Source organism: Polyodon spathula, chromosome 5, assembly GCF_017654505.1.
Source record: "Polyodon spathula isolate WHYD16114869_AA chromosome 5, ASM1765450v1, whole genome shotgun sequence".
In the NCBI taxonomy this organism is placed as follows: Eukaryota; Metazoa; Chordata; class Actinopteri; order Acipenseriformes; family Polyodontidae; genus Polyodon; species Polyodon spathula.
In genome coordinates, this window is record NC_054538.1 from 24,779,001 (window position 1) to 24,806,597 (window position 27,597).

At 34.5% G+C, this 27,597-nt stretch overlaps 1 protein-coding gene across 1 annotated transcript; it reads left to right on the forward strand.

The window, feature by feature from the left end:
- Positions 1-27,597, forward strand: LOC121315745 (bone morphogenetic protein 5-like). Its single transcript, XM_041250116.1, has 7 exons — positions 1-1,213; positions 7,120-7,312; positions 13,094-13,242; positions 20,386-20,583; positions 24,333-24,409; positions 25,557-25,667; positions 26,680-27,597. The coding sequence occupies exons 1-7, from the start codon at positions 724-726 to the stop codon at positions 26,827-26,829; spliced, it is 1,368 nt and encodes a 455-aa protein (XP_041106050.1). The 5' UTR covers positions 1-723; the 3' UTR covers positions 26,830-27,597.

Genomic DNA, 27,597 nt, shown 5'->3' on the forward strand with positions numbered 1-27,597 from the left:
TTTAGGCTGGGGTGGACTGGCAAAAGCAATTGGGTTCTACACATTCCATCGGAATATACAGAGGTGCTGACGTTAAGCATTGAAATGCAAATATAAACAGTGGTTTACTTAGACGCCTTCTTTGTTCCCAGAAAAGTGGGTAGCTTTTAAATTTATTTCACTACAGTGGTTTTAACCTGGCATCTGTCTGTGACCGAATTGTAAGGTGCTAGTGAGGGACACTGAAGATACTCCGAGAATTGTGTATGAACACATAACAGACTGTGATACTGAAACTTGACATTTTGCGCTGTGATACACGTGGACTTCTTTTTTATTAGTTTTATTTTTTATTACTGCTCAGAAGTAAAGTTGAGATGAAGAATAAATATTGCTTCCACTTTCGGGGTATTTAAACGATTGCAAAATATATATATAACCCCTTTCAAGGAAAATATATATTTTAACTTTGAAAAGGAATACCTATTCAGCAGGAATCATTAAAAAGGAAACCAAAGGATTACTTTAGTATAATGAAAAGTAAAAACGATGCAAAAATCCAATGATGGAACACGCTCGCTGAAGAGAACATTAAAACAAAAAGGAAGATAAAACACAATTTAAACAAAGTAATTTCCGGGAATGGAAAAAGACTGGCACTGAAGTGCCACTGAGAGGAAAACGTGAACGTTTTGTTCTCTGTTATTGCATATTACATTTTTCGAAAGCTGAACTAAAGTTAAAATGAAACCCTTAACACTTCTATATCGAACCATACTTGGACTTCTGTGGAACTGTTGGGGTTTGATGGATTGTGTTCATTGTGGTTTGGGGGACAACCATGTCCATTCCAGTTTTATTTACAGGAGGTTGCGCAACCATGAAAGACGAGAGATTCAGAGAGAAATCCTTTCAATTTTGGGCTTACCACATCGTCCCAGGCCGTTTTCCCCTGGCAAACAGGCTTCATCTGCACCACTTTTTATGTTGGACCTGTACAATGCCATGGCAAGCGAGGAGGAAAACGGGGTTGTGGACAGCACCCTGAAGGGGTCCCGCAGAAAGGCACAGGGAGGCTCGCGCAAAGGGTACCATGCATTTCCAAACGGATTCTCTCGCGCAGCACAGTCGAACCGCACATCCCTCCTAACAACCCAAAGACCCCCACTGGCAAACGCACACGATACCACATATCTGAATGATGCTGACATGGTTATGAGCTTTGTGAACTTAGGTATGTGTGTTTTTGTTGTTATTTTTTAGTTTTGCTTATACAATACGTTGTTATAGGCTATTCCTATAACCCTCCTTCAGCTCAAATTACATATGTCTCCAAAAGTCTTTTTATTTTAACTTCCATGTGGGCATGTATTCAACTACAAAAAAGAGACAAGATACACACATTAATGAAAGCTAGCAGAACAGAATTAAGAGTAAGTTCAGAATAGATGCACTAAAGGTGGCATATATGGATATAATTGCTCTCGTTTACATTTGCCTTCTACAGTATAAAGGCATGTATGTGCCATATGAACTATACGTTTGTAAGGGCTAGTCCAAGGTGTTGTGATTAGTTTTTCCAATACTTATCTGTGATGCGTTTCTATCCTGTATTAGGTCCTATCCTGTAATTCTTGTTTACAAGTGTGTACACTTCACAGGTATCTGTTAACTATCGGTGTTACTGGTATGTAAGCATTATTTATAAATCTCACATTTTTATTGGACTGCAGTAGCAGAATTTAATGGAAATACCACCTTGCACCTTCTGCTATGTGATACATCTATGCTCTATTATTATTATTATTATTATTATTATTATTATTATTATTATTATTATTATTATTATTATTATTACATTACTACTACTATTTCTACTAATTGTATTACCCAACCCAAAACAGAGTTTTGGAGTCACAAACAAACAAACAAACAAAAAAACTGCTTTAAATTGTTAATTCATTCACCCATTTTAATTAAAGCCAGTATGTAAGTCAAAAGATATTGATCTTAAATGTTAAAATTGGGTCTGTGAATTGCAATGGCAAATATGTTATTCATTTTCCAATGGAATTATTTTGCAACTTGTGCACTCCAAAAATCAACAGACCATCAAACCCCATGTAAATGTAAATGTGGGGGTTCCTGTCACTTTCTTTTAAGAGGCTGATGGAAATGTACTGTTACCTAGAACATAAGTGTCTGTTGGTAGCAGGGTGGAGCAAAATAAAAATGATACATTTGTACAAAGAATTGTAGTACAGGTACCTGGAAAGAAACGTATTTACAGATATGATGTTTTTTTTTGTGTCTACAGAATAAAGATAAAAATGTTTAAATGTTTAGAGAAAGGTATAGGGGTGGAAAACACACAGCTGCCATTTAGAAAGAAAGTGATATTATATATATCTATATCTATTGCTCTCTCTCTCTCTCTCTCTCTCTCTCTCTCTCTCTCTCTCTCTCTCTCTCTCTATATATATATATATATATATATATATATATATATATATATATATATATATATATATATATATATATATGGGAACCGATTCGTTCAGGTTCTTCATTTTAAGCGTATGTGTACCAGCTGAAATTGAAACAGCCAGATGCCAATTACACTGCTGGTTAAAGAGAGGCACCCGAGGAACTTTGAAAGCCTTTACTGTTTCGTTCCCTTATAATTACTAACCACACATTTCTATTTTCTTTCTTTTCTCTCTCCCCCTCTCCATCCTTGCAGCAAAGGCAGGGTTTTAAGTCACTCAACTTTGGACTGTAATACTATTTCATTTGCCTTCCAATTGGAAAAGTCCAACTTTTGTAGGCTACCTCTGCAGGAGAAAGGAGGACCCTGAATATTTCTAATAGTGAGGTGACACCAGCCAGTGATAGGGAGGGTGAAACCAGTCAATTGCATGTCAAGTTTATGATAATCTCGATCAAAGTTATTACTGTGTCAAATGTATTGTATCGACTAAGTTAAACCTTCAAAAGCTTGTAATCCAATACAAACCATGTGTCCACAGACATTTATAGCAGAGTGTCTATTTAAAAAATGTATTTATGACAGGGATAGATTACATGGGGGTTAACTAACACATCACCTCAGTAGCCCTGACTCTTGACCTGTCTTTTCTTGCTCATTTTTATCAGATGACCGTCTGACCTTCAGATAATTGTATTTAATTATTTCCTGTTATAAAGGTTATAAAAATGGAGGTGTACAGGTCTTTTTTTTTTAATGACCCATTATCAAACCCTACAGGCAATATGGTTTAGTAATACTGGTATGATGGTCAAATAGTAGGCTGTAACTGAAGTATTCACACCCAAACTAGCAACTAGCAAACATGTTTAAAAAGTCAAATTAGATTACCTGTACTGCAAATGCCTGTGAAGCATACCAAAGAGTTAAACTGTAAGTAGAAAAATGGAATGGCCATATGCAATAGGCTTATCATTAATATATCTACTAGTATCTGATTAAAAAACAGTGTTAAATCAATGATAAAAACTAAATTACATTTTTTAATTCAAGAGGCACATAAATATGGATAGAGACATATTATGAAGCATTCAGGCAAAAAACAATCGTGTGCATTCCAATCATGTTTGAAATGTTTATTACTTTTCAAATTTTAAATGTTTAAAACATTGTATCAAATTGCACTTCATATAAATCAGCTTGTGTATGTGTAGTATTAGCACTATTGAAAGCCATCAGGGTCAAAAGCATGTATTTTTGTACACACTTGAAATATTTAAAAGACATTCTGTATGGAAATATTACATGTCATACATTTGGAACAATCACATAACATAAATTAGAAAACAATTTCAAATCAATCCGTGCAAGTATCAACTCTTTAATTTCGCTTGATGTATTTTTAAGCTTAGTTCACATCTATTGGACAGTAAATATTAAACAAAGATACAATTGGTCCAAATGTATTTTATTATCCACCAAAAGCAATGAATCAATACTTTGGGCTGATGAAAGCAACCAATCCTATACCTGCAACTGTCGAGCTAGCCTATTACATTCAGCTCAACTGGAACTCGGTAACAGTTCAGTAATTTTGCTCCATTCAATATCTGGCACACTGATTATGTATGTGGTCTTTTATGAACATTTTTGGAATAAAACAGCAGAAGGGTATCCAACAAATCATTAGAAGTTCAATATAAATGTAGGTTTTAAAGTGTTCTTTTTAAAAGAAAATAATGAGAAAAATAGTTTTCTAATAGCTATAGTGCCCTCTTGACAAAGGCTCTACTATGTGGTGGTTGACCTGGACTTCGGCTCGGGACGCATTACTCCAGTCGCGGTCAACTGCAACACGATAGAGCCTTCATCAGTAGGCACTATCTCTTAAATAGAATGAGTTCTAAATCAATACTAAATACATGTGCATTCATTACAATTTTCTACTTAGGATAGGCCTACCATAAGCTACTGGTATTGTGGATGTAGCCTTATCAATCGTACTGTAGCAGTTGCAACATTATACCTTATTTCAGTAATACAGAAAAAATATGCTGAAAAATACTGTAAACTGGCAAATTTACACAATTTGAAATGTGTACTAAATAACACTCTGTCACGTGATCGTCCATAGTTATCTACCAGATGGACATATTGACAAAAATTACCTATTTTATATCCAGATTCATAGCATAATACAATCTGTCCTAAAATCCCACTTGTGGTATTTCCCCTCAATGTTTCATATAGTACACATAAAACAGACATTACTCATGTTACTCAAGTTTATATTGAGACGCTTTTGAACTAACTGCCTTGGAAAAAGAGGCACATACTTGTATATACAGTGCAACTGTTTTTTTATTTTTTTTTAAAGATTTAACTATACGTTCATGTGTTCTACCAAAACAGTTCAAATGAAACGCAAGAAAGACCCAAAACATTTACATGACAAAATGGACTTGAAATAATATAAAATTTACCAGCTGGTACTAATTATCTCAAAGCTCAAATTAGCAGAGGCAACAAGGCCATCAGCCACTTTTAATTTATGTGTTACCTACATAATCTCTCCTCCTGTTCTCAGAGAAACATGTGCTTGTTGAAAATAAAATTATGATAACACCCTTTGGAAAAATCTTCACTTTATCTTCTTAGCAAAGATGTACTGGCAGGTTAAAAGTTCCTTCAAAGTGCCATGAGTTAACCTGAAGTGCCTTTAAGCACACAATACAATATCAGAACTAGTGGAACTGTGTACTTAAAATTCATTGTTCTGTAAGTCTGTAACAATTCTGTTACCATTATTCTTTGGTTCCTAAATGAAATGTTTCCTAAAATGTTGATGGTGGTATTTGGCATTTTACCAACTGAAACGTGTGCTAAGTTCAATATTGTACTGTATCTATGGTAAAATGTCAACTGTTATAAAAAAATAAATAAATAAATAAATAAATAAATAAAACTTGGACACTTACAGTACAATTATTAAAATACATTAGAACTTTTAGGAGTTGAATGTTAAATCAGGAGCAACAAGTACAGGTCTAGTCTTAAATTAAATATAGAGTACTGGTAACATGTCATGAAGTACTATGTTGGGTACATGTTTTACACCTTAACCCCAAAAATAATGAAACATTATAAAACTATAAAAAGCAATTATACCTCTTTATAAAAAAAAAAAAATAATAATAATAATAATTTGTGGGACAAAACAAGATATCAAAGAGTTGATACTAATGGGGTTTCTGTTTCTTAAAAGTAACATTAGAGTGATTTCCAGAAGCCTTTGCCCTTTCAGTGTCATGTAACTGAGGCATCTACATTAATCTGTTGCTTATCTGTCACCCAGCATGTTGGATATTTTCAGCCTCTGCTTCCAATTACCAGTCATTACAGGCTATACTGAGCAGAGCCAGTAAAACACTCATGCAACCTTTGACCTTGGGTTAAGTAACCACAAGCTTTCACTAAAGATACTATAACTTTGCAGTGCCCAGAATAAACATTGTGCATTCAGTGTATTACTGCTTTGAAAGTAAACGCTGTTGTGCCCCACCTAAAACCCACCTGCTATTATTTTTCTGAACAAAATATGTGCAGTATCTAAAGGTTAAAATCATATGCAAGCTTTGTTCAAGCTACATTTGTGCACCTGCCAGCAGAGTGCACGCCTCTATCAGATTGTGACTGAAACTAACTTACAACAGGTAGATTCAGCTTTTTATATATAGTATGCAGAATGTCAGTATACAATATGACATATTTTGTATTTAAATACGTAATATATAATCATCATCATCATCATTCAATTCTAAGAAAAAACAAACAAACAATGAAACCATTTTTTCAGATTTCAATTTGAATTAATGGCAATTGTACAGAACTATGCATTTATCAATAAAACTATATTTACTACAAAAAGCAAATGATTATTAAGAAAGAAAAAGCAGACTGAAATAATGGGCCCTATTTAATAACCTTTTTCTTTTAAAAAAGTCTGTTTTATACATAAAATGAAGTTTGATATCCATATAACTGTTTAATAAACACTAGGAAAGTTTTTTGAATATCAAAATATTTTATTTATAAAAACTGACTGTGGAAAAAGTTAGACATTTGTGAATAAGTACCATTGAAACCATTCTATTTATTTTAAAATACAAGAGCATGTGTTTAAAAAATGTGCAAACATGGTTGTTGATGAGTTAAAAAAAATCCTTTGGAATAATTCATATATATTTTTCAATGAATTAGAAAGCCAGGGAAAGTGTCTAATAGACAATGCCCTGTTTTTCTTCATTGACAGCCCATTTATCACCAGATGAGATAATAAAAATGCACGTGCTTGGCCTGTCTATGAGCTGCTACCTATAGTCAATTGGCTTATTTTATGAAACAGAAAGTATTTGTAATGAAAATGTTTATATCTGAGTCTAAGAAGGTTCTGATAAATTGCATAATTGTTAGTTTTGGGGTTTTTTTGGACAGTCCTATTAAAATCGAGGTTCTAAACCGAAGAGGACAAGTTTAAAAGACATCCTAATAGAATATTTGGCAAGTCAGTATTTCCACTGTGTATTGTAAGTAAGAATGGTTATATATGTACAACGTAACTCCAATATGTGTTATTTTCCCTTTTCTTTTAGTTGAAAAAGACAAGGATTTCTCCTATCAGAGAAGGTATTACAAGGAGTTTCGGTTTGATCTCACTCAAATCCCTGACGGAGAAACAGTAACGGCTGCAGAGTTTAGGATTTATAAAGAACACAGTAACGCTCGATACGAGAACAAAACCTTGAAGATTAGCATATATCAAGTCATCAAGGAATATCAAAATAGGTAAGTACTAAAGTATCAATACATGGTGTTGAAAGAGTGAAAAAACAAAGGCTGCATTTCTAATTGAATTACATTATAAAGTCATACAACTAGCAAAAAACTACTCATAACAGCAAATTATAAGTGTGTTGAACATGCAGGTTTCTTGATAGTGTTATACTAATTAATCTATTGCTGTCAGCAAAGTTGCCTTTGCATACATAAAAAATATATGATCCATAACTATTAAATGTTCAAATGTGTTACATTTAGAAATACTAAAATAACCTAATAAACATTTTGACTAAAATGTCTTCAATTTAATAAGTTTCTTTAAAGTATTTCTACACAGAAAAAAAAAAAAACAGGCAATGAATGACTTCAATTGTAGATTTTAACTTAATTTGTTTAACTACTATGCTTGTATTAAAGAAAATAACAACAGTAGGTGTTTCAAATGTGTCTGTGCTACAGTATCTTAATAACACATCTTTTTATGGCACTGATGTTGTCTGTTTGTCTGTCACACTGATAACTGCCATGCATTTTTAAGGAGGTTAGGTCAGCTGGGGAGTCCTTGGCTTGCCGGCGCCTGCAGGCCTGCCTGTACGCAATTCTGAACTGCGTGGTCCTCCGACGCTGTAAGTTCTGAATTTGGCTGTACAGTGGGCTTGCAGAGTGAAAAAAAACAGACGGCTGACGGCACTCGTTACGGAGGACACAAGTGCAAGTGCGAGTCTCTTCCGAGTTAGTTCAGGGGTTGCAGCGGTGAGCCAGGTTGAATAATAATTGGACATTCCAAAAAACTGGGAGAAAATTGGAAAATTAATACAAATAACTGTTAAACCCCCCCCCCCCCCCCCCCCCCAAAAAAAAAAAAAACAATGTATCTAGTCCGAGATTCAGAGGAGTCGCCACAGTCACATTTTTTAAAAGCAGTTTAATTATTTTGTTTTGTTTAATAATAATGATTGATACACTTGAATTGGTTAAACAGCATGCTGTGTTAAACAATGGCCAAGAAATAAAAAAAATATATATGTTGAAAGAGATGATGTTTTTCACCTGCTTCTAAATGGGATCCAGCATTGTGCTTAGCACTGTAGTTTATCACTCAGTGGTTTTATGGGTCTCAGGTTCTCTTGGCAAAAAGAATCTCTCATACCTTTTTTTAAGGAGGAGAAGAACTATGAGTCTCAAGTTTCCTTTTATCTGTATGGTTTATATAGATACACAGGTTCACAGAATGAGTGGGGTTTCCCAGAAGAGGAGGGAACATTACACTTTTGTTGAGTTCATGCCGCACATGACATGATGATTTTGTGTTTTGCTTATTGTTTACCATGAGATGTAGGGAAACACAAGCCTCTCAAATGGAATTTAAAAACAACTTATGAGCCTGTTATTAGCCTGTCACTGAGTAATGTACACTCCAATATAATTGAACGTGCCCTTAAATGGCAAATAAATAAATAAAATACTTAGACCATTTATTTTGTCCTATACATTTTGATGCATTAGTTCTGTATACATTGCTCAATCTTTGAAAATGATACAACCACATTGAAATAATAGTTACATTAAATCCCATACGCTACAGTACATGCTTAAGTAAATATGTACTGCTGATCTGTAAAAGATTGAGCCAGAATGCGAACTGGAAAATGCTTGTATACTATAAGAGTATAATTAACAGTACAATGTTTAAATAACATCAGGATATACATATTCACCATTCCATTATTTTTATTTATGTATTTATTTATTTATTTATTTTAATCGGGCAAATGTTTTAATTAGTTCAGTGCCTACAATGACATTTGCAATCAAAAGTCACACTTATAACTGGAACTTACTTTAAATGGAATATAGGGAAAATGGCTTTGTTTTAATTGCGTAATTGCTAGTTCTACTAATAGTGGAAAAAGCTTCTCAATTAGGAAGGGGGTGGGTGTTGCTGACCCATGAGTTTCAGTCAGCTTTTAAAGCAATTGCAAGTGCCTTTTCTACTAGTGAATTGTGACTCTCAAGGGCAGTGATGCTGGAACAATATTTTAAGTGGGGATGCTGAAAGCCATTGAACAAAACTGTAACCCCTGTATATGAAGGAAACCATGCATAGCCAAGGGGGTGCTACCGTACCCTCAGCACCCCTAGTTCCAGCACCCCTGCTCAAAGTCAATCATAACAAACAGGCTCCTACTCAGAAAGCTGTTGATCAGTTAACTATATTAGACTCTGTTAGGAATACATTTGAAATTTAAGACCCCAGAGGGTTGCATTTGTTATCCAGTGGTACCTTGTTTATGTAATTAGTGCCTGAATGGTAGGTCAGGGCCTCTTGAATTATAAGATTGTTTCCATGTTAGTTACACTCAGGTGAAGTCAATGTTTTCTCAGTGTGTGGTCCTTCATTTCTTTGTACCATAACTGAAGGGAATTAAAAAGGAAATTACTATAATGTAAATTATACTGTCATTATAGCAGCACTTTTTCATGTGTGCTTTCCCCCTTTAATATCAGTTAGCATTTAACGGATGCTTTGCTACAGTCCCACTTGTACAAAACAAACTTTAGCACCAGATACATTTCATAATCTCATATCTACTGTGTAGGTTGTGCCCACTTGGTGAAAACACTTTGGGCTGTATTTCTTCACGGCGTAAATGCAAGTGCGAACAATGCTTGGCCCTGATTTTGTGGAGCATAAACAGAGCGAAGACGTAAAAAAAACTTGGGAGAAATATGTAAATTCTCCACAATTTAAGTAGACCCCTAATAATCATTGATAGTATGTTTGCTATTACTATTATTTCATCCATTGAGAAGGAGGGTATATCAGGTATGTATTTTCCTTAATGCGTTACAAAATAAACAACGTATTTAAGCTAAATTGGTTTATTGAAACAAAAAGTATGGTACATAAAGAAAATATGTTATGAATTTTAGTACAGCATGTGGACCTAGTCAGCACATACAAGACAGGCCACTGGGAGAGAATACATAAACCACACAATGTGACACAGAACCAAAAACATACAAATCAAAAACATAAAAATCAGTAATGTAGGGAACAGCTAATAGTCGGGACCACAAGTAGTGGACAAAATGTTATGTTAACAGATATTAATACAGCAGTCTCATTAAGTAAAAAGCAAACATTAAAAAAGATCCAAGAGTATCTTTATAGATTAGATAAAAAGGGCAGCAGGCAATGATCCTAATTATATTTCTCAAACAGCTTTGACTGTTTTGGTATCCAGGTCACACAATGTCAGCATTGCTTTAACATGTTTATATCACAGAATAGTTGCAGATAAACAACTGAGCTTTGCAATCCCTTTATATATACTGTATGTAACTTATACCCACTGCTTCTGAAGCCTTTAAGTCACTCCTCTTTTTTTTCACGAATCAGTACAAATGTATGTGTATTTTAGGATATGCATGGTTACTATGGGAGAACAGACACATTTTAGCATATTTTTTGTTAATACAATGTGTGTTGGTTGTCTCTTATTACAGTTTTAATTGTTAGAAATGTTAGCTAACTGCTGAATTAGCAAGTTGTAAAAAAAAAAATTAAATACACAGATTTATCTGTTAGAAATTAGAATTAACGTGCCAGCTAAATGTTCACTCGCTAGGGATTTACTGTACACTAAACATGATTACCGTGCGCAGTTGTGTCCCCTTCCTATTTACTATTCCCATTTCCATGCGGATAACAAGGATTTAGCAGATGCAAAATTAAAGGGGTGCAATAACGCCGCCTCATGTGCATTGAATTAATGATGTTTGCATACACAGATAATGAGCTGCCATACATTCATGGGCTATTCATGAAGGTCTGTCAAGGATTTTGTGCAGAAAAAAAAAAAATAACCCAAACATTCTGGCAGCTGAATGCTGCTGCAAAAGCAAAGAGCACAGCCAGCAGAAACTGTGTACTGATGTGAAATGGAAGACATTTAAGGTCCTGCATAGCCTTACATAATTTCATTATAATAGGCGAGAACACCATAGTGCTGACGAAAAACCTGCCGAACCGACCTTTATTTCACATACCTTACGATAAATACCTACCTTTATTCATAAAAGGGCCCGGAACACTTGGTTCCAAAGTTCCATTTGGGTGAATGTGATGCATGTAATAAAACTAAGGGAGTATAACACAATACTACTGAAAAAACTACCCAAATGACCTTTAAGTACTGTTATTGATCAGACAGTTTTAAAATCACGTTTCAAAATTTTGACACAATGTTACAAGATTGTACTTAAACATAAGTTATTAAAATTGTAAATAAATATAGTTACAATGTGCATTTTTCTGTAGGTTCTTTCTGGCTTTAACAAAGCTGAGAGGTTACGTTGTAACAATTCATTTTGATGATTCTTGTAACATTGTGTTAAACTGTTGAATTGAGTTGAAAACAGATTTCCCATCCCCAACAGTGCTTTTCAATTATTTCTACATTACATTCGCTGACCCCTAGCGCTTTTATCTGTATTTTGGTTATAGTTGCACTGTGTATATATATAAATAATTAATTAATGTAATATATATTTATTTATATGTTTTATATACTAATAGACCAATTAATATGAGATCATAGTAAAATAAAATTAATGTGTTTGTACACATTACATTATGTAAAAATATAGATATGTAAAAGAAGCTTAAACAGTACATTAGTATTAGGATTTTTTGTCTATCCTACATGCAGCACAGTACAAAACAAACCATGCTCATGCATTGTAGGCTTCACATTGTTGTAGGACACGTAGATAAAATATTATTTTAAATCAAAACTACATTTTTTCAGCATATTTTCTTTTATCTCTCATATTTTTATCCTTGCGCCACCAGTAAGTAAGCGCCTTCACCTGTTGTCAATAGAATAAATAGCGTGCGCAACTTCAGACTTGTTGCCACCCACAATTTGTATGCTAATTAGAATTTTTCAGACCAGTATTTCTGCTTCTAATTAGTTAGTAAATAAGGTGTTGAATTTGTGATACACTTATGTGTTTAGCTAAATCTGGACCTTTTGTGGTTAAATCTAGGAAAAAATATGTAATTTCCATTAAATGCGAAAAAAAAAAAAAAATGTAAAAAAAAAAAAAAACCACCAGTTAAACTATATAGCTATATATAGTTAAGTTCTAACGTTTTAATATCTGTGTCATTGGGGGGGGGGGAGTGCAACAAAATGTATACTAAGAAAAGGGGGTGTCAGATAAAACATTTATGCAACATTGATTTAGAGGACAGATTTTAAACCCCACTGCACTAGAGCAGACATTTTGAAAAACTCTAAACAATAAGCAAATCTCTAAACAATAAGAGACACCCTGCACAATCTTCCTCCTGGTTTATTTTATATTAATGTTTTGAGCATCCACTCAGTGGGACGATGTGTAGTAATACAAAAAAAGGGGAAATTATTTTTAAATACAAAAGTCAACTAGAAGACATTAATAAAGACTTCTAGAAGAAACATACACATGGAATGTGGAATCATTTTTCTTTAAAATGAGTACAAATGTTTTAATCATTTCATGTGATTTTTTTTGTGCTCATTTCGTGCGATTTGTGGTATTTCCCTTACTCTGTTGTGGCAAACTCAGAATAATTATCTTTTGGTAATTGTTTTCAGAAGGATGGATCACAACGTGGATAAATCATGAGTGATTACATTTTTTGAAAGCCCATATAGACATTTCCAATGTGTGATATATCTTGTGAATACATGATAAATAGGAATATATTTATGTGTGTTGGTATTTTATTTTCAGAGATTCAGGCATTTTCTTCTTAGACTCAAAGAAGATAAATGCCTCTGATGGTGGCTGGCTGGTTTTTGACATAACTGCTACAAGCAACCACTGGGTGCTAAGCCCCCAACAAAACATGGGCCTTCAACTTTGTATTGAAACAATGGAAGGTAAGAAAAGAATAAAAAGTAACCACATGCATGATTTGTGTTCTGCAAGATACTAGTTAACTATTATTTTTGGCTCTTTGTTGCTGTTTTTGCTGGGAAAACAGGAAATCAATAGTTGTAAATCTTAATTTTTTCAAGAAGCACCATTAATGCAGATTTTATTGTCACCTCAGGCTCGGATAGTGGTTTGGATGGGATTCTTTCTTTAAAAAAATGGGTTTGCTTAGCTAGTGAATGGGGGCTGTACATTCTACATCTTTACAATGTTGCCCTTTCATCAAAAGAGTATGGTTCAATTTTGGGATTCAAATCCATCCCAGAATGGGGCAGGTTTCCAGGACTCAACAGTGCACAGCAAGAGGCCATCATAAGAATACAATCCTGGCAGATTCTTTATTGGCAACCCAATGACCGGCTATGGATCAGGTGTTAGCATTGGCGTGGCTTGGTCTCAGGGAGCCTTAAGCTACTCCAACTACACTTCTCCCAGCAGTGGTGCAAGGACACTTAGGAATGGAAAATAAATCTCATAAAAAGAACTGGGGGATTATAGAGGGATTTAGAGAAAAAAGAAATCTGTATGTCTTTCTGCCTAGTTCCACAGAAACTGTTACTTCTCTTCTTACCTGTGAGTTCTGCTTTGGAAAACCTTAGTAGGAATTGGTTTTGAATAAAGACATTATCCACTTTAGACTTTGCATATGACGAATTGAAAAGCTTATGTCACTTTAATAGGATAATACAGTCTTTCTTTGGGGAGAAATTTAAAAGTGATGTCACATTGCAGCTAATAGACTCTTAAATTTTAAATAAATATCTTATTGTATTTTTTTAAAGTAGAGGAAAATTACTTTTCTTAAATCCAGTGCATTTGTCATATATCTCTTTCTATGAAAAGACAAGTTACATTGTGATACTTGTAATACATTCTGTCATTTCACTAAACATTTCTAATTACTGAATGAGTTCAATATGGCCTGTGCTTTTACTGTATAAATGTTAACACACTCCTGTATGTTGGCGCTCATGTCACTGAATACATCTTAAACCAATTTAGAGTGAAACACCTGAATAAACATGTTGTAAAAGTGTTTATGTATTGAAGTGGGTCAGTTCAACGTATGGTATTTGGCTGTGGGTTTTTTTTTTGTTTTTATTTATTTTTTTATTCAGCCACGGAAAAGAAATCTGAGCCAAATGAATTCATTTGTTATAATAAAAATAAAAGAGAAAAATTGTAAAACACAAATTAAGCCCTGTATTCTTCCATGTTTGTTATCAGTATATTTGTATATACCTTTAACATTAAGCACTATTAAGGAACTTTGGGAAAGGGAATATTTATATCAACATATGAATCCAAATTAACATGTATTTATACTAAAGTAATACAAACATTACTACAAAAGATTTAGAAGTGAGTAGTTTTTCGAGATTTATGTAAATCAGTATAATCGTAAATCTCGAAAAACTACTCACTTCTAAATCTTTTGTAGTCATTTTTGTATTACTTTAGTATAAATACATGTTAATTTGGATTCATATGTTGTTTTTTTTCTGACATTATGTGAACGAAAAGACACACATTTGCCCGTTTTCCCATTGGAAATAGTGATATTTTGAAATATCACTGTCCTGGTCACAAAAGCAAAGTTTGTGGGGAATAATAGCCATTTTCTATACTTTTGAGGCATTAGCAATTAGGAAATAACACTTACTATGCAAAAATTGTGTTACATAGTGTAATAATAATAATAATAATATTGTGCTTTTGCTTTTAGTAATAATTACTGTTGTGGAAGTGTAGGTTAATGCACTCACTTGACAAATTAATTCTTCAGCTAATTAAAAAATAATGAAAAAACACATAAAAACATTGCAAGTAAAGAATAGGTTACTTACCGTAACCCTGGTAACCTGAAAAAGAAGATGACCACCGGGCTTAAAAGGCATGTCATATGCAGACAGGCTAAAAGAATTTAATCTGTTCAGTCTTGAACAAAGAAGACTACGTGGCAAAATTCTAAAAGGTATTGACAATGTCGACCCAAGAGACTTTTTCGACCTGGAAAAAGAAACAAGGACCAGGGGTCACAAATGGATATTAGACAAAGGGGCATTCAGAACAGAAAATAAGAGGCACTTTTTTACACAGAGAATCATGAGGGTCTGGAATCAACTCCCCAGTAATGTTGTTGAAGCTGACACTCTGGGATCCTTCAAGAATCTGCTTGATGAGATTCTGGGATCAATAAGCTACTAACAACCAAACGAGCAAGATGGGCCGAATGACCTCCTCTCGTTTGTAAACTTTCTTATGTTCTTAAGACATTACTTATGGGATATGCCTCCTATTGGCAGGTATTCACTGAGCTCTTTATATCAGAGCTGCCCATAGGCCCCTTCTGGGGTGACGTCCTCGATCTCGCCTACCGAGAGGGTTACTGAAGCGACCTCGCCAGCTGGTGGTTGTCTTCTCTTTCAGGGAACCAGGGTTACATTAAGTAACCTAATGTTCCCTCTCAATTCGAAGACGACCACCAAGACATTACTTATGGAAAAGTATACCAGAGCCATCGCGAGGGAGAAGGAACGGCAGAATATGATGGTCGAATAAGAATCGCATAACCCAAGGTTAGCGGTGCGAGTGTGCAACCTCAAGGACCCTCGTGCCTAATGAAGGCAAGGAAGGATCTATCACATTAAGGCGATAGAACCTGGAGAAAGTATGTGGCGTAGCCCAGCTAGCCGCAGTACAGATATCGGACAGCAAGGCCCCTTTGAAGAGGGCCCAAGATGTTGCCAACCCTCTGGTAGAATTTGCGGCTACACTCCCAGGTGGGGGCAAGGCGACAATCCAGTGCGACAGTCAAGAGGGGCTGTCCTAGGGTCCGCATCCCGTGACAGACAAAGAGGTGAGAGGTCGCACAGGTGAGAGGTCGTCCTCTACCGGGGCAGGGCTGCCGAACACGAGTGAGACACTGTCATCCGACGGTGTCTGTCACGCTTCGGATGTAAATGAAATGCATTGAGCACTCAGAAGCAGCTACCTAGGGCGATGGCCCTGGAACTGCCTTCTAAAACGTTGCTGCATGGATGCACCATGACCTGCGTTCCTTTTACTTTGTGGTAGAACCTGGTTGCCCGCTGCTACTGTGGCCTGTAGACATCGCCTCATGTCACCCAGCAAGGGCACCGGGACCATCCTGGTAATAGTGTGTGCCTGGGGAGATTGCCACCGGAGCACAGTGAGGGAGTAGTGTGGTCACTTGCCGAGACACCTCGCATTCCCAGTGGAAAATATGGGAAAGGCTGCAGGCGGGGAACATGGACAAGAGTGGCTTGGCTGCTGTCGTCCAGGGGACCTGCAAAAAGGTTGCAGCACGCACATAGAGTATGCCCATCCTCCTGGGGCATGTTTGCCCTACAGGACGTGCAAGCTTGGAGCCAGGACATGCTTGCCATCACTCCTTTAATACCGCCTGGTATAAAAGCCTAAGGTGCCGAGCAGAGTACCTGCACAAAGTGTAAGGCACGGGACCAAGGTACCGAAGCACCGAGGGCACTGCATGCACCAGGCTATGCGCACACTGAGGTACTAAGTACCGCGTGCACCAGCTAGCAAGTGGTACGAAGTGCCGCATGCACCGAGCGAACCAAACACCCTGTGCATCGGGTGTACCTAGTATCGAGGCCTCTACACGCACGAGGTACGAAACACGGCATATACTGGGCACCGTGTGCACCGAGTACCATGAGCACCTCGAGCACCGCTTGCACTGGGTGTACCCCACACAGAGGGTGCTTTGCGCACCGTGTGCACTGAGCACTGTGGGCACCAGGCACTGAAGTACCAAGGGCTGAGCATGTACTGAAGAACTGAGGGCAGCTAAAGTAGTTGTGCCTGCCCTGACTGTGTGTAGTCACACACCTGGTCAGCGCACTGCATAAACCAGGAAGATACACAGGCTAAAGCCGTGGTGAGTGAATTGAAACAGAACAGAGGGAGAAACATACTTTTTTTTTTTTGAAGGCCCAAAACACCGGGATGGGTAGGCCAAGGCAGCTGGCGAGGTAAATACATGACTGGCTGTTGTTTTTTTTAAACATGGCCGGTTGTTGTTTTTTAAACTGCACTGCATCTAAATCCACAGCACAACACAGGCAAGCAGGGTTGTGCGATCGGGTCACGCAACAACAAAATACAGTTTTTTATTTATTTATATTTTGCACTGCTGCACATATGACAGTCAAAGGAATCACTCAACAGTGGGCTACAGCAAGGCCTAGCGTCGGTGGAGGAACTGCATTCTCCCCAAGTGTAGGCCAGAAAATACTGCACAGGCAGTCACTCACATAATACAGACAGCAAGAAAAGGCTGAAAAAAGCAGAAAACCAAGCTTTATATTAAAGCCGCTGATTTCCATGCCCACAATAGAAACACTTTCTAAATCCAACTAATTACAATTATTATCATGTTACAGTTTTTAACTCAAAATATACAATACATAAACAGAACAAATCACTGATGTCACATTGTATACATTAAAATAAATAAACCACAACTGTAAAATGATTCGCATTGGCAGGATAAAGTTTATTATGTAATAGAGTTTAGGGTTAAGTTAGAAAATAAGACATTGGTGTGTGAATCTAAGCAGCTGCTTACATTTAAAATATTTATGTGTCCTCCTTTAGTCAACATAACAGACAACCACATATTATTCTATGTATTGTATAGTTTGTCTCTGTGTCACTAGATACTTTAATTATGTTTTTTTCTGTTCAACGAGAAAAGGTTAATGAGTGCTACAAGCATAATCTGACAAAATGCAAAAACCTAGTTGTGCACAACGGGGAAGAAAATTAATCTTTAAGGGTTATAGAAAGCATATGTCTCCCAAAATGTATTACTGGGCAGACATATGAAAAAGATTAAAGCAAAATTATATATATATATATATATATATATATATATATATATATATATATATATATATTATATATAGATATATATATTATATATAATTATATTTTAAACGAAATTAGAAAAATATACAGACTGGTCATTATGTAAAACCCTCCGTATATATCCTCAAACTCACACAAGGGTATATATATATATATATATATATATATATATATATATATATATATATATATATATATATATATATATATATATATATATATATATTATGACTCAAACTCCTGATTCGGTCTCTAACCGAAAAAAATAGCCATTTCGCAATTTAAGCATTTTCAAATGATCAAAAATCGAAATGAAAGGTTATTATTTTGATCAAATTGCAAAATGTAAAATTCCAAACAAGCAAAGAGAGAAACAGAAGAGAAGAGAGACAGCTTCTTCAGTCTTCGGTCTGCTGGAGGATCTCAGGAGAGCGTTTACAGGCAAATTGAATTTCAATTGACAGGTAGTTTATTCCTAATTTGGACGAAGTACCCAAAGAAAACAAACTTTCTCTTTGTACAGCAGCAGCTGATTCTAGGAGCTGTGCAAGGCTTTAGAAGCGCTTCTGTCTGCGTAAGGGCGTTCAGTGCAATTCTAATGCCACAGCAGCAGGCCTTGCAAAAACAAATACAGTGATTTGTATGTTTCTAAATCTAAATTGTGATTCTTTTTTTTTTTAATGTGATCTCATTATGGTTTCTTTATATGTATCTAATTTGATCAAACTACTTTATTTTTACCTGACTCTTATTATCTAAACAATCAAAACTGTTTTAAAATGAGACTCAGTAGCCCAGTTGCAATCTCAATATGGTTTCTTTTGAAAATTTTGTCATCTCAAATAAATACCTTTAAGAAGGGTTTCTTGCTGTCAAAAAACAGTCTCCGTCTATTCCACAGGCTTTAAGCGATTGGGGGCAGCAAAACCTTTTTTCTAAAAAGCGGTTGATCACCCCTTCCTATATATGAGAATATTAAACTTTTAAGTAGCATACATTTCTTTCTTTCTTTTTTCTTTCTCATTTAAAAAACAGTGATTAGACAAATGTGGATGAAGATTTGCAGTTTAAATACGGTGTATGCAGTAGTCTTACAGTATGAATTAAACAATACATTTTTTATTGTGTTAGGTATTCATTCGAAAACTGTATTTTCTAAATAACAAGGTGAGAACATTATGAATGCTATTTCAAACTTGCTTGAAGTTTAATGTTTGAGGTCACTATCCTCCTAAACTGCTTACTACAAGCCCCTTGCAAATGAGGCCACAGTCTCAATGGGTTAACTTCCTGCATAAATAATAAATACATAAATAATGAATAAATGATGTGTATCTCATAAATATAATTTACTGATTGCATATTAATTAAATAAGAATATTTATTCTATTAAAAAGATTGCATTTCACTTGATGCCCATTTTGAACACCCCAAAAGTAATTGCTAATCGCAGATTGAGCAATTTAATATTGCTTTACTCAAAGACCAGAATCTGTCTCTTCATTATAAATTTCCACTGGGGTATGTAAACCTGACAACAACTGTGTATACTGTATGTCTATATATATACACAGTTGTTGTCAAAAGGTTACATACCCCAATGGAAATTTCTTGTAAACAAAGAATTTTAAGAATTTTTTTTTGTAGCAAAAATGTAGCTTTTTTGGATGAGGAAAAGGAGTTACAAGAAATATAGGTCAACAATTGTATATTTCAGCAGTTTTTTGTATTATGTCGCTTTACTCAAAGACCGAAGAAGCTGCCTTTTCTTTTGTGTTTCGCTCTTTGTTTGTTTGATATTTATTTTCCATCCATCAACAGTCCAAAGCACCTTTGACCATTGTTCCATAGTCCAATTTCTGTGTTCTTGTGCATATTTTAGCAATTTAGTCTTGTTTCCCTTCTTAACAGAGGTTCTGATTTCAAGAGTGACCTTCGTACTGTTGATGTGATGGACAACGACACTTGGGCCTTCTGCCAGTTCTCTTGTCAATTCAACTTACCTTCTTTCTATTCCTTAAGGATATTATCTTCAAGTATTGCTCATCCTTGTTAGACAGCTTTTTCTGTGTAAATATATCATGAAATAAGAAAACACAATAAAATGAAATCTTTTGTTTTCATGTAAAGGTGCTCTATTATCTTTACATTTACACCTCACTTTCTTGTAGGTCGCAGCCTCCACATCAAATCTGCGGGCATGGTCGGAAGAAGTGGGCCTCAGTCGAAGCAACCGTTCATGGTAGCTTTCTTCAAGGCGAGTGGAGTGCTGGTTCGATCAGTGAGGGCTGCCAACCATAAAAGAAAAAATCAAAACAAGAACAAAGCTGCTCATCATCAAGATTCCTCAAGGGTAACCAATGCTGGCGGTAAGGTCAACATTCTTTAACCTTCCTAAACAGTGATGATATCTAGGCAACATTTGCAAAGTAGATTAATGTTTGAAAGGGGATAGAATCTTGCACCCAAGTACTGCCTAAATACTTAGGGTAGTGTAGAAATGTGTGTGTGTGTGTGTGTGTGTGTGTGTGTGTGTGTGTGTGTATGTATGTATGTATGTGTCTTTGGTCTATGTATGTATGTATGGCTTATTTGCATAAATATATTACATGTTTGTGTACATGGTTTTTAAAAATCAAAAGTGATCTGTAGAAGAGCCCTGCAGTACAGTTAATAAAAATATTAATAGAATATCATGAATCTATCAATACTGATCAAGCAGCATACAATCATTGCACTGTATATTCCCACATAGATTAAAAATAAGTTAGAGTTAGAGTTAGAGTTAGAGTTATTATTATTATTATTATTATTATTATTATTATTAGTAGTAGTAGTAGTAGTAGTAGTAGTAGTAGTAGTAGTATTATTATGATATTAATAATAATAATAATAATAATAATAATAATAATAATAATAATAATAATAATAATATAATAATAATAATAAATCATCCAGCCTTTAAGGTACAGTCCTAACCAAAGCAAAATGGCATGAATTAGTTAGTTACTTGAATCAACTCAAATAACTTATTTTATTGCTGATTTGCATTTAAAGGCACATTTTATATTTTTATTTTTAAAAGTGATCCTCCCAATTTACCCTTTGATTGCTTTCCTTTAGTTCTTTTAACTCCCTTTCATGTCTGGGTATAACAGAGCCTGAAGAGCAATAGGGCAATAATCATAATGTGCGAGTTTACAAACAGAGGACCTAGTATAACATCTGCTTACTACACTGAAGGTTTGTATTTGAGATTAAGCATTTTACCTCTTAATACAGATTTAAACTAGCAAGAAATAACCCTGAACCACAGTGTTTACTTATGTTCCTAACATGTTCTTGATTGTTTGGGTATATACCAAAAATAGTAAAGGAAAACGTTGCATTGTCCTTATAATAGTTCTAATTGTGCCTAATAACAATAATAATACCTGTAACAATGCTCCTAATCTACAGTGCATTCCTTTCTATGCCACCCTCTTTGAATAGTTTACAAAGAAGATTACCCTGCCACTTTTGTGTAATTTTACAAATCGCAGACTCCCGTCTGATTTTAGAGCCTGCCGACTTGAAACAAAGATCAGTGGCTATGTAACGTCTGTCAGACTCTTTTTTTTTTAAATTTTCTGTCACTACATTGAAAGTGGTTCACCCATTACAAAGTACAGGATGTTATGTCTACTACTGCTGTTTTTCTCTGCCAACCTTCTAAGTCGGGTCCCTTGTTTTAAATATGTGCAGTTTTGCTACTGTATGAAAAGTACAATATGATGTAAGCAAAACTCTTGTTAATCTGAACTCTATATAAAAAAAAAAAAAAAAAAAAAACAGTCAGTATGTTGTCTTTGAGCAAGGGGCTTCAAAAACATCATTAAAGAGATAGACAAATAACAGGAATGACTTCCTACTTCCTGTGTCTAAGAGCTAGGGTGCAGGCCCTCTTCTGTACTGCTATGTAACACTGTGTTGCCCCTGGGGCACAGCTGGCTCTCAGCAGTTATCAGCTCATCCCTCTGAGGAATGATGAATGAAACCATGAAGAAGAGGTTATTTGCCTGCCCTCCCTATTCAAAACACACTGACAATGTCCAGTTTCAATCTTTAAACACATTCTAGTTGTAAGGAACTAGGTACTGTGTATCACAAGGAATATGGAAAGTTTAAGATAGCAAAGCCGATCCTTTACTGGTAGAATGTGTACTGTAACTGGAAGCAAAGCGTTGATTAGAAGAAGAAGACGGTAGTTAATTATGGTTAAATGAATACGGATGTGAAGATAAGAATTTCATTTAACTCGAAAAGACGTTTATGGTTAGTGTATCTTGATTTTTTTCAATATTCCCCAAACTCAGACACACTTAATCCTTGTTTAGTGGTAAAGAACAACATACTGTCTACATTTTCCAAATAAAAAGTGTTGCTGATGTATGCATTGAAATATACCATCCATAATAATGTTTTAAAGGTTGTATTCACATACACACATTTGGCCTAATCAATTCTGTATTTGAAACCGATCGAGGCTATTCCAAAAACCAGAACTGATTGAGCAGGTCTATGCAAACATGAGAACTTCTTTTGCTGGCTGGTTGCAAAATTGCAGCATACGTTTATTAAATGTTTGACGCCAGGAGGTTTTTGCATAATTGCCTTTTGTTTTGTGGTGTGTTACGTTGCATAAAACCTTATAATATTGTCACTAAAAGTACTGTTTGAATGGTAAATAAGAGGTACTATATTTTGGGTATTTTTGGCAGTCACATAGTTCTCTTTATATGGGATGGTTGCAGTTTTTTTTTTTTTTTGTTTCATTACTTAAAACAGTTCAGTTATACCACTTACTTTCAAGTTAAGAGACCACTCCATGACCGCAAACAACAAAGGACCAACTGTTTCCAGTGTTTAAAAAAAGTTCTTCGAACATCCTTGTTGTTTAATCGACTTTGGCTGTTAAATAAAGTCAAACAATTGGATAAACTCTTGAAACCAATTTCAGCTAAAGTATTTCAGCAGGGTTCCAATCATTTACATTTTAATTTTGTGTAAAGCAAATGCTTTAGAAATAAGTATGAATACAAATATATTTCACTGTTAGTCTTGCTTTACACAGTCCTACCTAATCAAACAAATAAAACAGATCAGTAAACTGTATAGATCTAATTGATTGATTGAAAAATCCATTCTTGATGTAATTGTGCCCCCTAGATAGAATTTCAGTCAGTTAAGCTTGCGTTAAATAACCACCTTTATTATAATACAAAATCATAGATTTCCAAAAACATTGAACCCAAACAATGGATGAACAGAAATAAAAGTGAAAATAGTTAGAGCACAGCTTCATCCCTTGGAGCATCCCATTGCCATCTGCTAAAAAACAAACAATAAAATAATAAATCTGTGCAACGTGTTCATCCCGATGAACAAAGAATATTAGGCAGAAGAGCATTGTATACTCCCTCCCTCCTCCGGACGAGGCTGGGGGTGAGGTGGCGGTGTTTAGGGAGGAGGTGGTAATTCAAAAGCATAGCAGGACTGAGTTTGCGAAGTAAGTATAGGTTGATTGGAACTTGCTGGTAATTGGCTTGACGATTGACCAATGAATGTACTAGGCACTTGTATTAATAGTACTATAGATTTCATGCCTGAAAACCTTGCAAGCTTTATAATGTCACATAAAAAATAAAACAAATCTACTAAGGTAGCTCCTGCAATTAACACTTACGTTATGTTTCCTAAAATAAATTAATTTGTGGTTAGAATAGTGGAAAAAGTGTCCTACTGTAGAAAAGTGGGGCCAAGCGGTAACCCTACATTTGTCTACTAATGTCAAGAAGTTTATTTTTATTCAAATATTATGATTACCGGAACATGTTATGAATGAAACACTGGATATTTCAACTGCATTTACATTCCACTTTAAAAAAACCAAAACATATTGGTGTGAGAATTCAATGATTTATTTTGTTTTTGTACTGTGTTTATTCTTGTTTTTGTAAAACCACCATTCAAAAGAATGATGTAATTCTTGCTGTGTACTGTAAGTATCTGCTGTTTATTACTGGCTTTAACTCTGAAAGCATTTATAACATGATTTTACTCTGTCACAATCCATCAGATTACAACACCAGTGAAAAAAAGCAAGCCTGTAAGAAGCATGAACTCTATGTAAGCTTCCGTGACCTGGGTTGGCAGGTAAGTGACATTCATGTGACTGTCGTCTGTGATTTATACTGTACACCACCTAGACGTTTTCATCATTTCAACATGTACCTTCTATGGTGTATAGAAAAATGAAATGGCACCACTATATATTTTATCATGTGTTTTCATTTTATAAAATGTACCTCAGTTGTATTTTAGCATGAAAGGCCATGTGTAATGAAAACCACATGACTTATTTTTTTAAGGTTTGTGTTTCTGAGGATGCTAATGTGATGCATGAGGTGCTAGATGTATGCTAGATGTATGGCAACTGGAGCAGAAGATCACTAGTATATATATATATATATATATATATATATATATATATATATATATATATATATATATATACTATATATATAGATATATTTATATTTTATATGTGAAAATTACTATGTTTATATTTACTTTTAACGGATATAATGAAACACACTAAATTAAATACACTTTTAATGACACAAACTGAAACATCTGCCTGCTTGACTTTCATATAATTTAACTTTTTTAGTGTCAGTACTATATACAATAGTACTATTTAACATACCAAATTCTGATCCGGTTTGTGTTTATAAATATAACTTGTTTGTGTACTGTATGTGATTATATTAAAATAATACAAATGAAAATCAATTTACAGTTATGTCCAAAAGTTTTGCATCACCTAAAATTTTATGATTGAAAGTTAATCAAAGCTAATCAAAGAAACTACAAAATTATATCGCAAAAGTCTATCGGAAGTCATAATAATAGTACAGTATTTCATGTTAGATTTTGAAATGTCAAATGTTTCCATTTGTCACATTTTTGTTAAGTATATGGAAAACTACAAAGTGGTATGTAATTCAATATGTTAACGTAACATTATTCAGCACGTTTCCTTCAACATTCTGAAGCAAAATTTGTTAATTCTCTAGGGTGATGCAAAAATTTTGTCTGTAGCTGTAGATGTTTTAAAAAATGTATAAACGTCCTCAATGTACTACATTATATAGCAGTTTTTAAAAGCAAGTATATTTCTCTTTTCATATATTTTTGCTCTTCTGCTGACACATCATTTTAATCATTGTATAACAGCAAAGGTAGTACAATACCAGTCAAAATAATGTTTCTGTTTATTGTGTTTTTTCAAATCTTTCAGGACTGGATTATTGCACCTGAGGGCTATGCTGCTTTCTACTGTGATGGAGAATGTTCCTTCCCCCTCAATGCTCATATGAATGCTACTAACCATGCTATAGTGCAGACCCTGGTATGTGGCCTTTTGCTATTTCGTTCTCACTCTAGAGTCAGGACAATTGCAAGGGATTGCTTACTATAGGTTTTCAGGTGACCTGTAATGAGGCAATTTAATTTAAACGACAGAAGAGAAAGAATGATACAACCTTGAATGGTTTGACTTGGGGTCATTGCATCACTCGTATCTAGAATTCGTTTTCTAATTAAACAGATTAACTCATTTGCTTTTTACTTACAAGTATACCTTACAACACTCAAAAGACAATACAAGTCCTATTCACAAAACAGTGGTTAAAGGGAATGTTCTTTGAAGAGTGTTTTTTTTAAAACAGTACTTTGAAAAACGATACCACATTTCCCTAATGAAAAATGGTGCTCAAAGACACCAAAAAATCTATTAGACGTCAAACTGGTTTACTACGTGACCTGCAACTATATTATATAATATATATATATATATATTATATTATATATATATATATATATATATATATATATATATATATATATATATATATATATATATATATATATCTATTAGCCTTGTTCAACAATACAATAGATACTGATTATGTGTGCACTATTAAAGTCTTCTAAATGAAAAGTGGTCTGTTACAATCTATAACTCATGTTTCTGTATATTGTGAACCCTGAAGCCTGCCAGAATTTGCAATAGATAATGACCATGGGGTTTCTGTTGATTAGTAATCCACTCTAAGAACTACTTCTGTGTTCAACTTGAATAGGAAAGTACGTTAAGTTTGCTACTGTACATTAAGGAAGTTTGCCACATTAAGGAAAGACCGTACTTAAAATGAACTGAACAGAAGGCAAAATGCTACTTTATCCCTTAAACGAATAAAATCATGGCCACATTAATAAAAAGCATCATTTTTAATTCCTGGATGAAAAACAGTGAACAAAGTGACTACAAAAGTGACCAAATATACTTTGCAATAAATGCAAATTAATTATATGAAACTGAATTTTATTGTTGATATTTTTTACTTGTTATTTATTCACAGGTTCATTTGATGTTCCCAGACAATGTACCAAAGCCTTGCTGCGCACCAACCAAACTGAATGCTATCTCAGTGCTGTACTTTGATGACAGTTCAAACGTAATCTTGAAAAAATACAGGAATATGGTTGTACGGTCATGTGGATGCCATTAAAAGGGGAGGCAGCTTTTGGAATGGCTGTTATCAGCTCTCAAGATGTCTGCTATTACTGGAAAAGAATATCAACGTTGCATACTTAATCTATTGTTTTATGTACAGTATTATGTATATAGTAGTTCTGTGTACTGTTATTTATTTTTTTTTTTTCATTTGGTGATAATATTATTTTCCATAGTGCTTAAATTTAAAACAGATAAAACCTTGATAATTGGAAAACACTTGGTAAATGATTTGATTGATTTAATATTTTAATTACAACTTTTGAAGTGCTTAGTTTAATTCTAGAATATTTCTAAATCAACAGCTGACCATTACATTGTTTATAATTTAGAACACCACGTGGCCTTAAACAATTAATCCTGAAAGTAGTTCAATCCTTCCAATGCAGCAAATGCCGTTGACTTTTATGTAAAAATGATTTATTTTTTTTTTTTATTTTTTTTTTTTTTAAGTGCACTGAAACAGTATAAGGGGCCTAAGGTCAACAAAACCCTTATTTATATTTTGTCAAATATATGTTGAGAAACAAGCACCATAACATGGTTCTTAGTCTATAATTCAGTAACTATTAATTGTTAATTTTACCAAGATTATCATTATTTAAAAAACCATGCGTATAAAACAATACAAAGTAAGAGATAAAGAAATATTGAGCTTTATGTTTTGGCCTACATATTATTCTGAAATATCTTCATACTGTATTCTGCATTGAAAAATATAATGCAAATGAATAGCCCAATCCTTAGTTAGCACTGTATGGAA

Excerpts from the sequence above, each read along its gene's own strand:
- LOC121315745 (XM_041250116.1), top strand. The coding sequence starts at position 724 with ATGAAACCCTTAACACTTCTATATCGAACCATACTTGGACTTCTGTGG. Across the intron at positions 7,313-13,093 it reads ATCAAGGAATATCAAAATAG|AGATTCAGGCATTTTCTTCT; the intron begins GTAAGTACTAAA and ends TTTTATTTTCAG. Across the intron at positions 25,668-26,679 it reads ATGCTATAGTGCAGACCCTG|GTTCATTTGATGTTCCCAGA; the intron begins GTATGTGGCCTT and ends ATTTATTCACAG.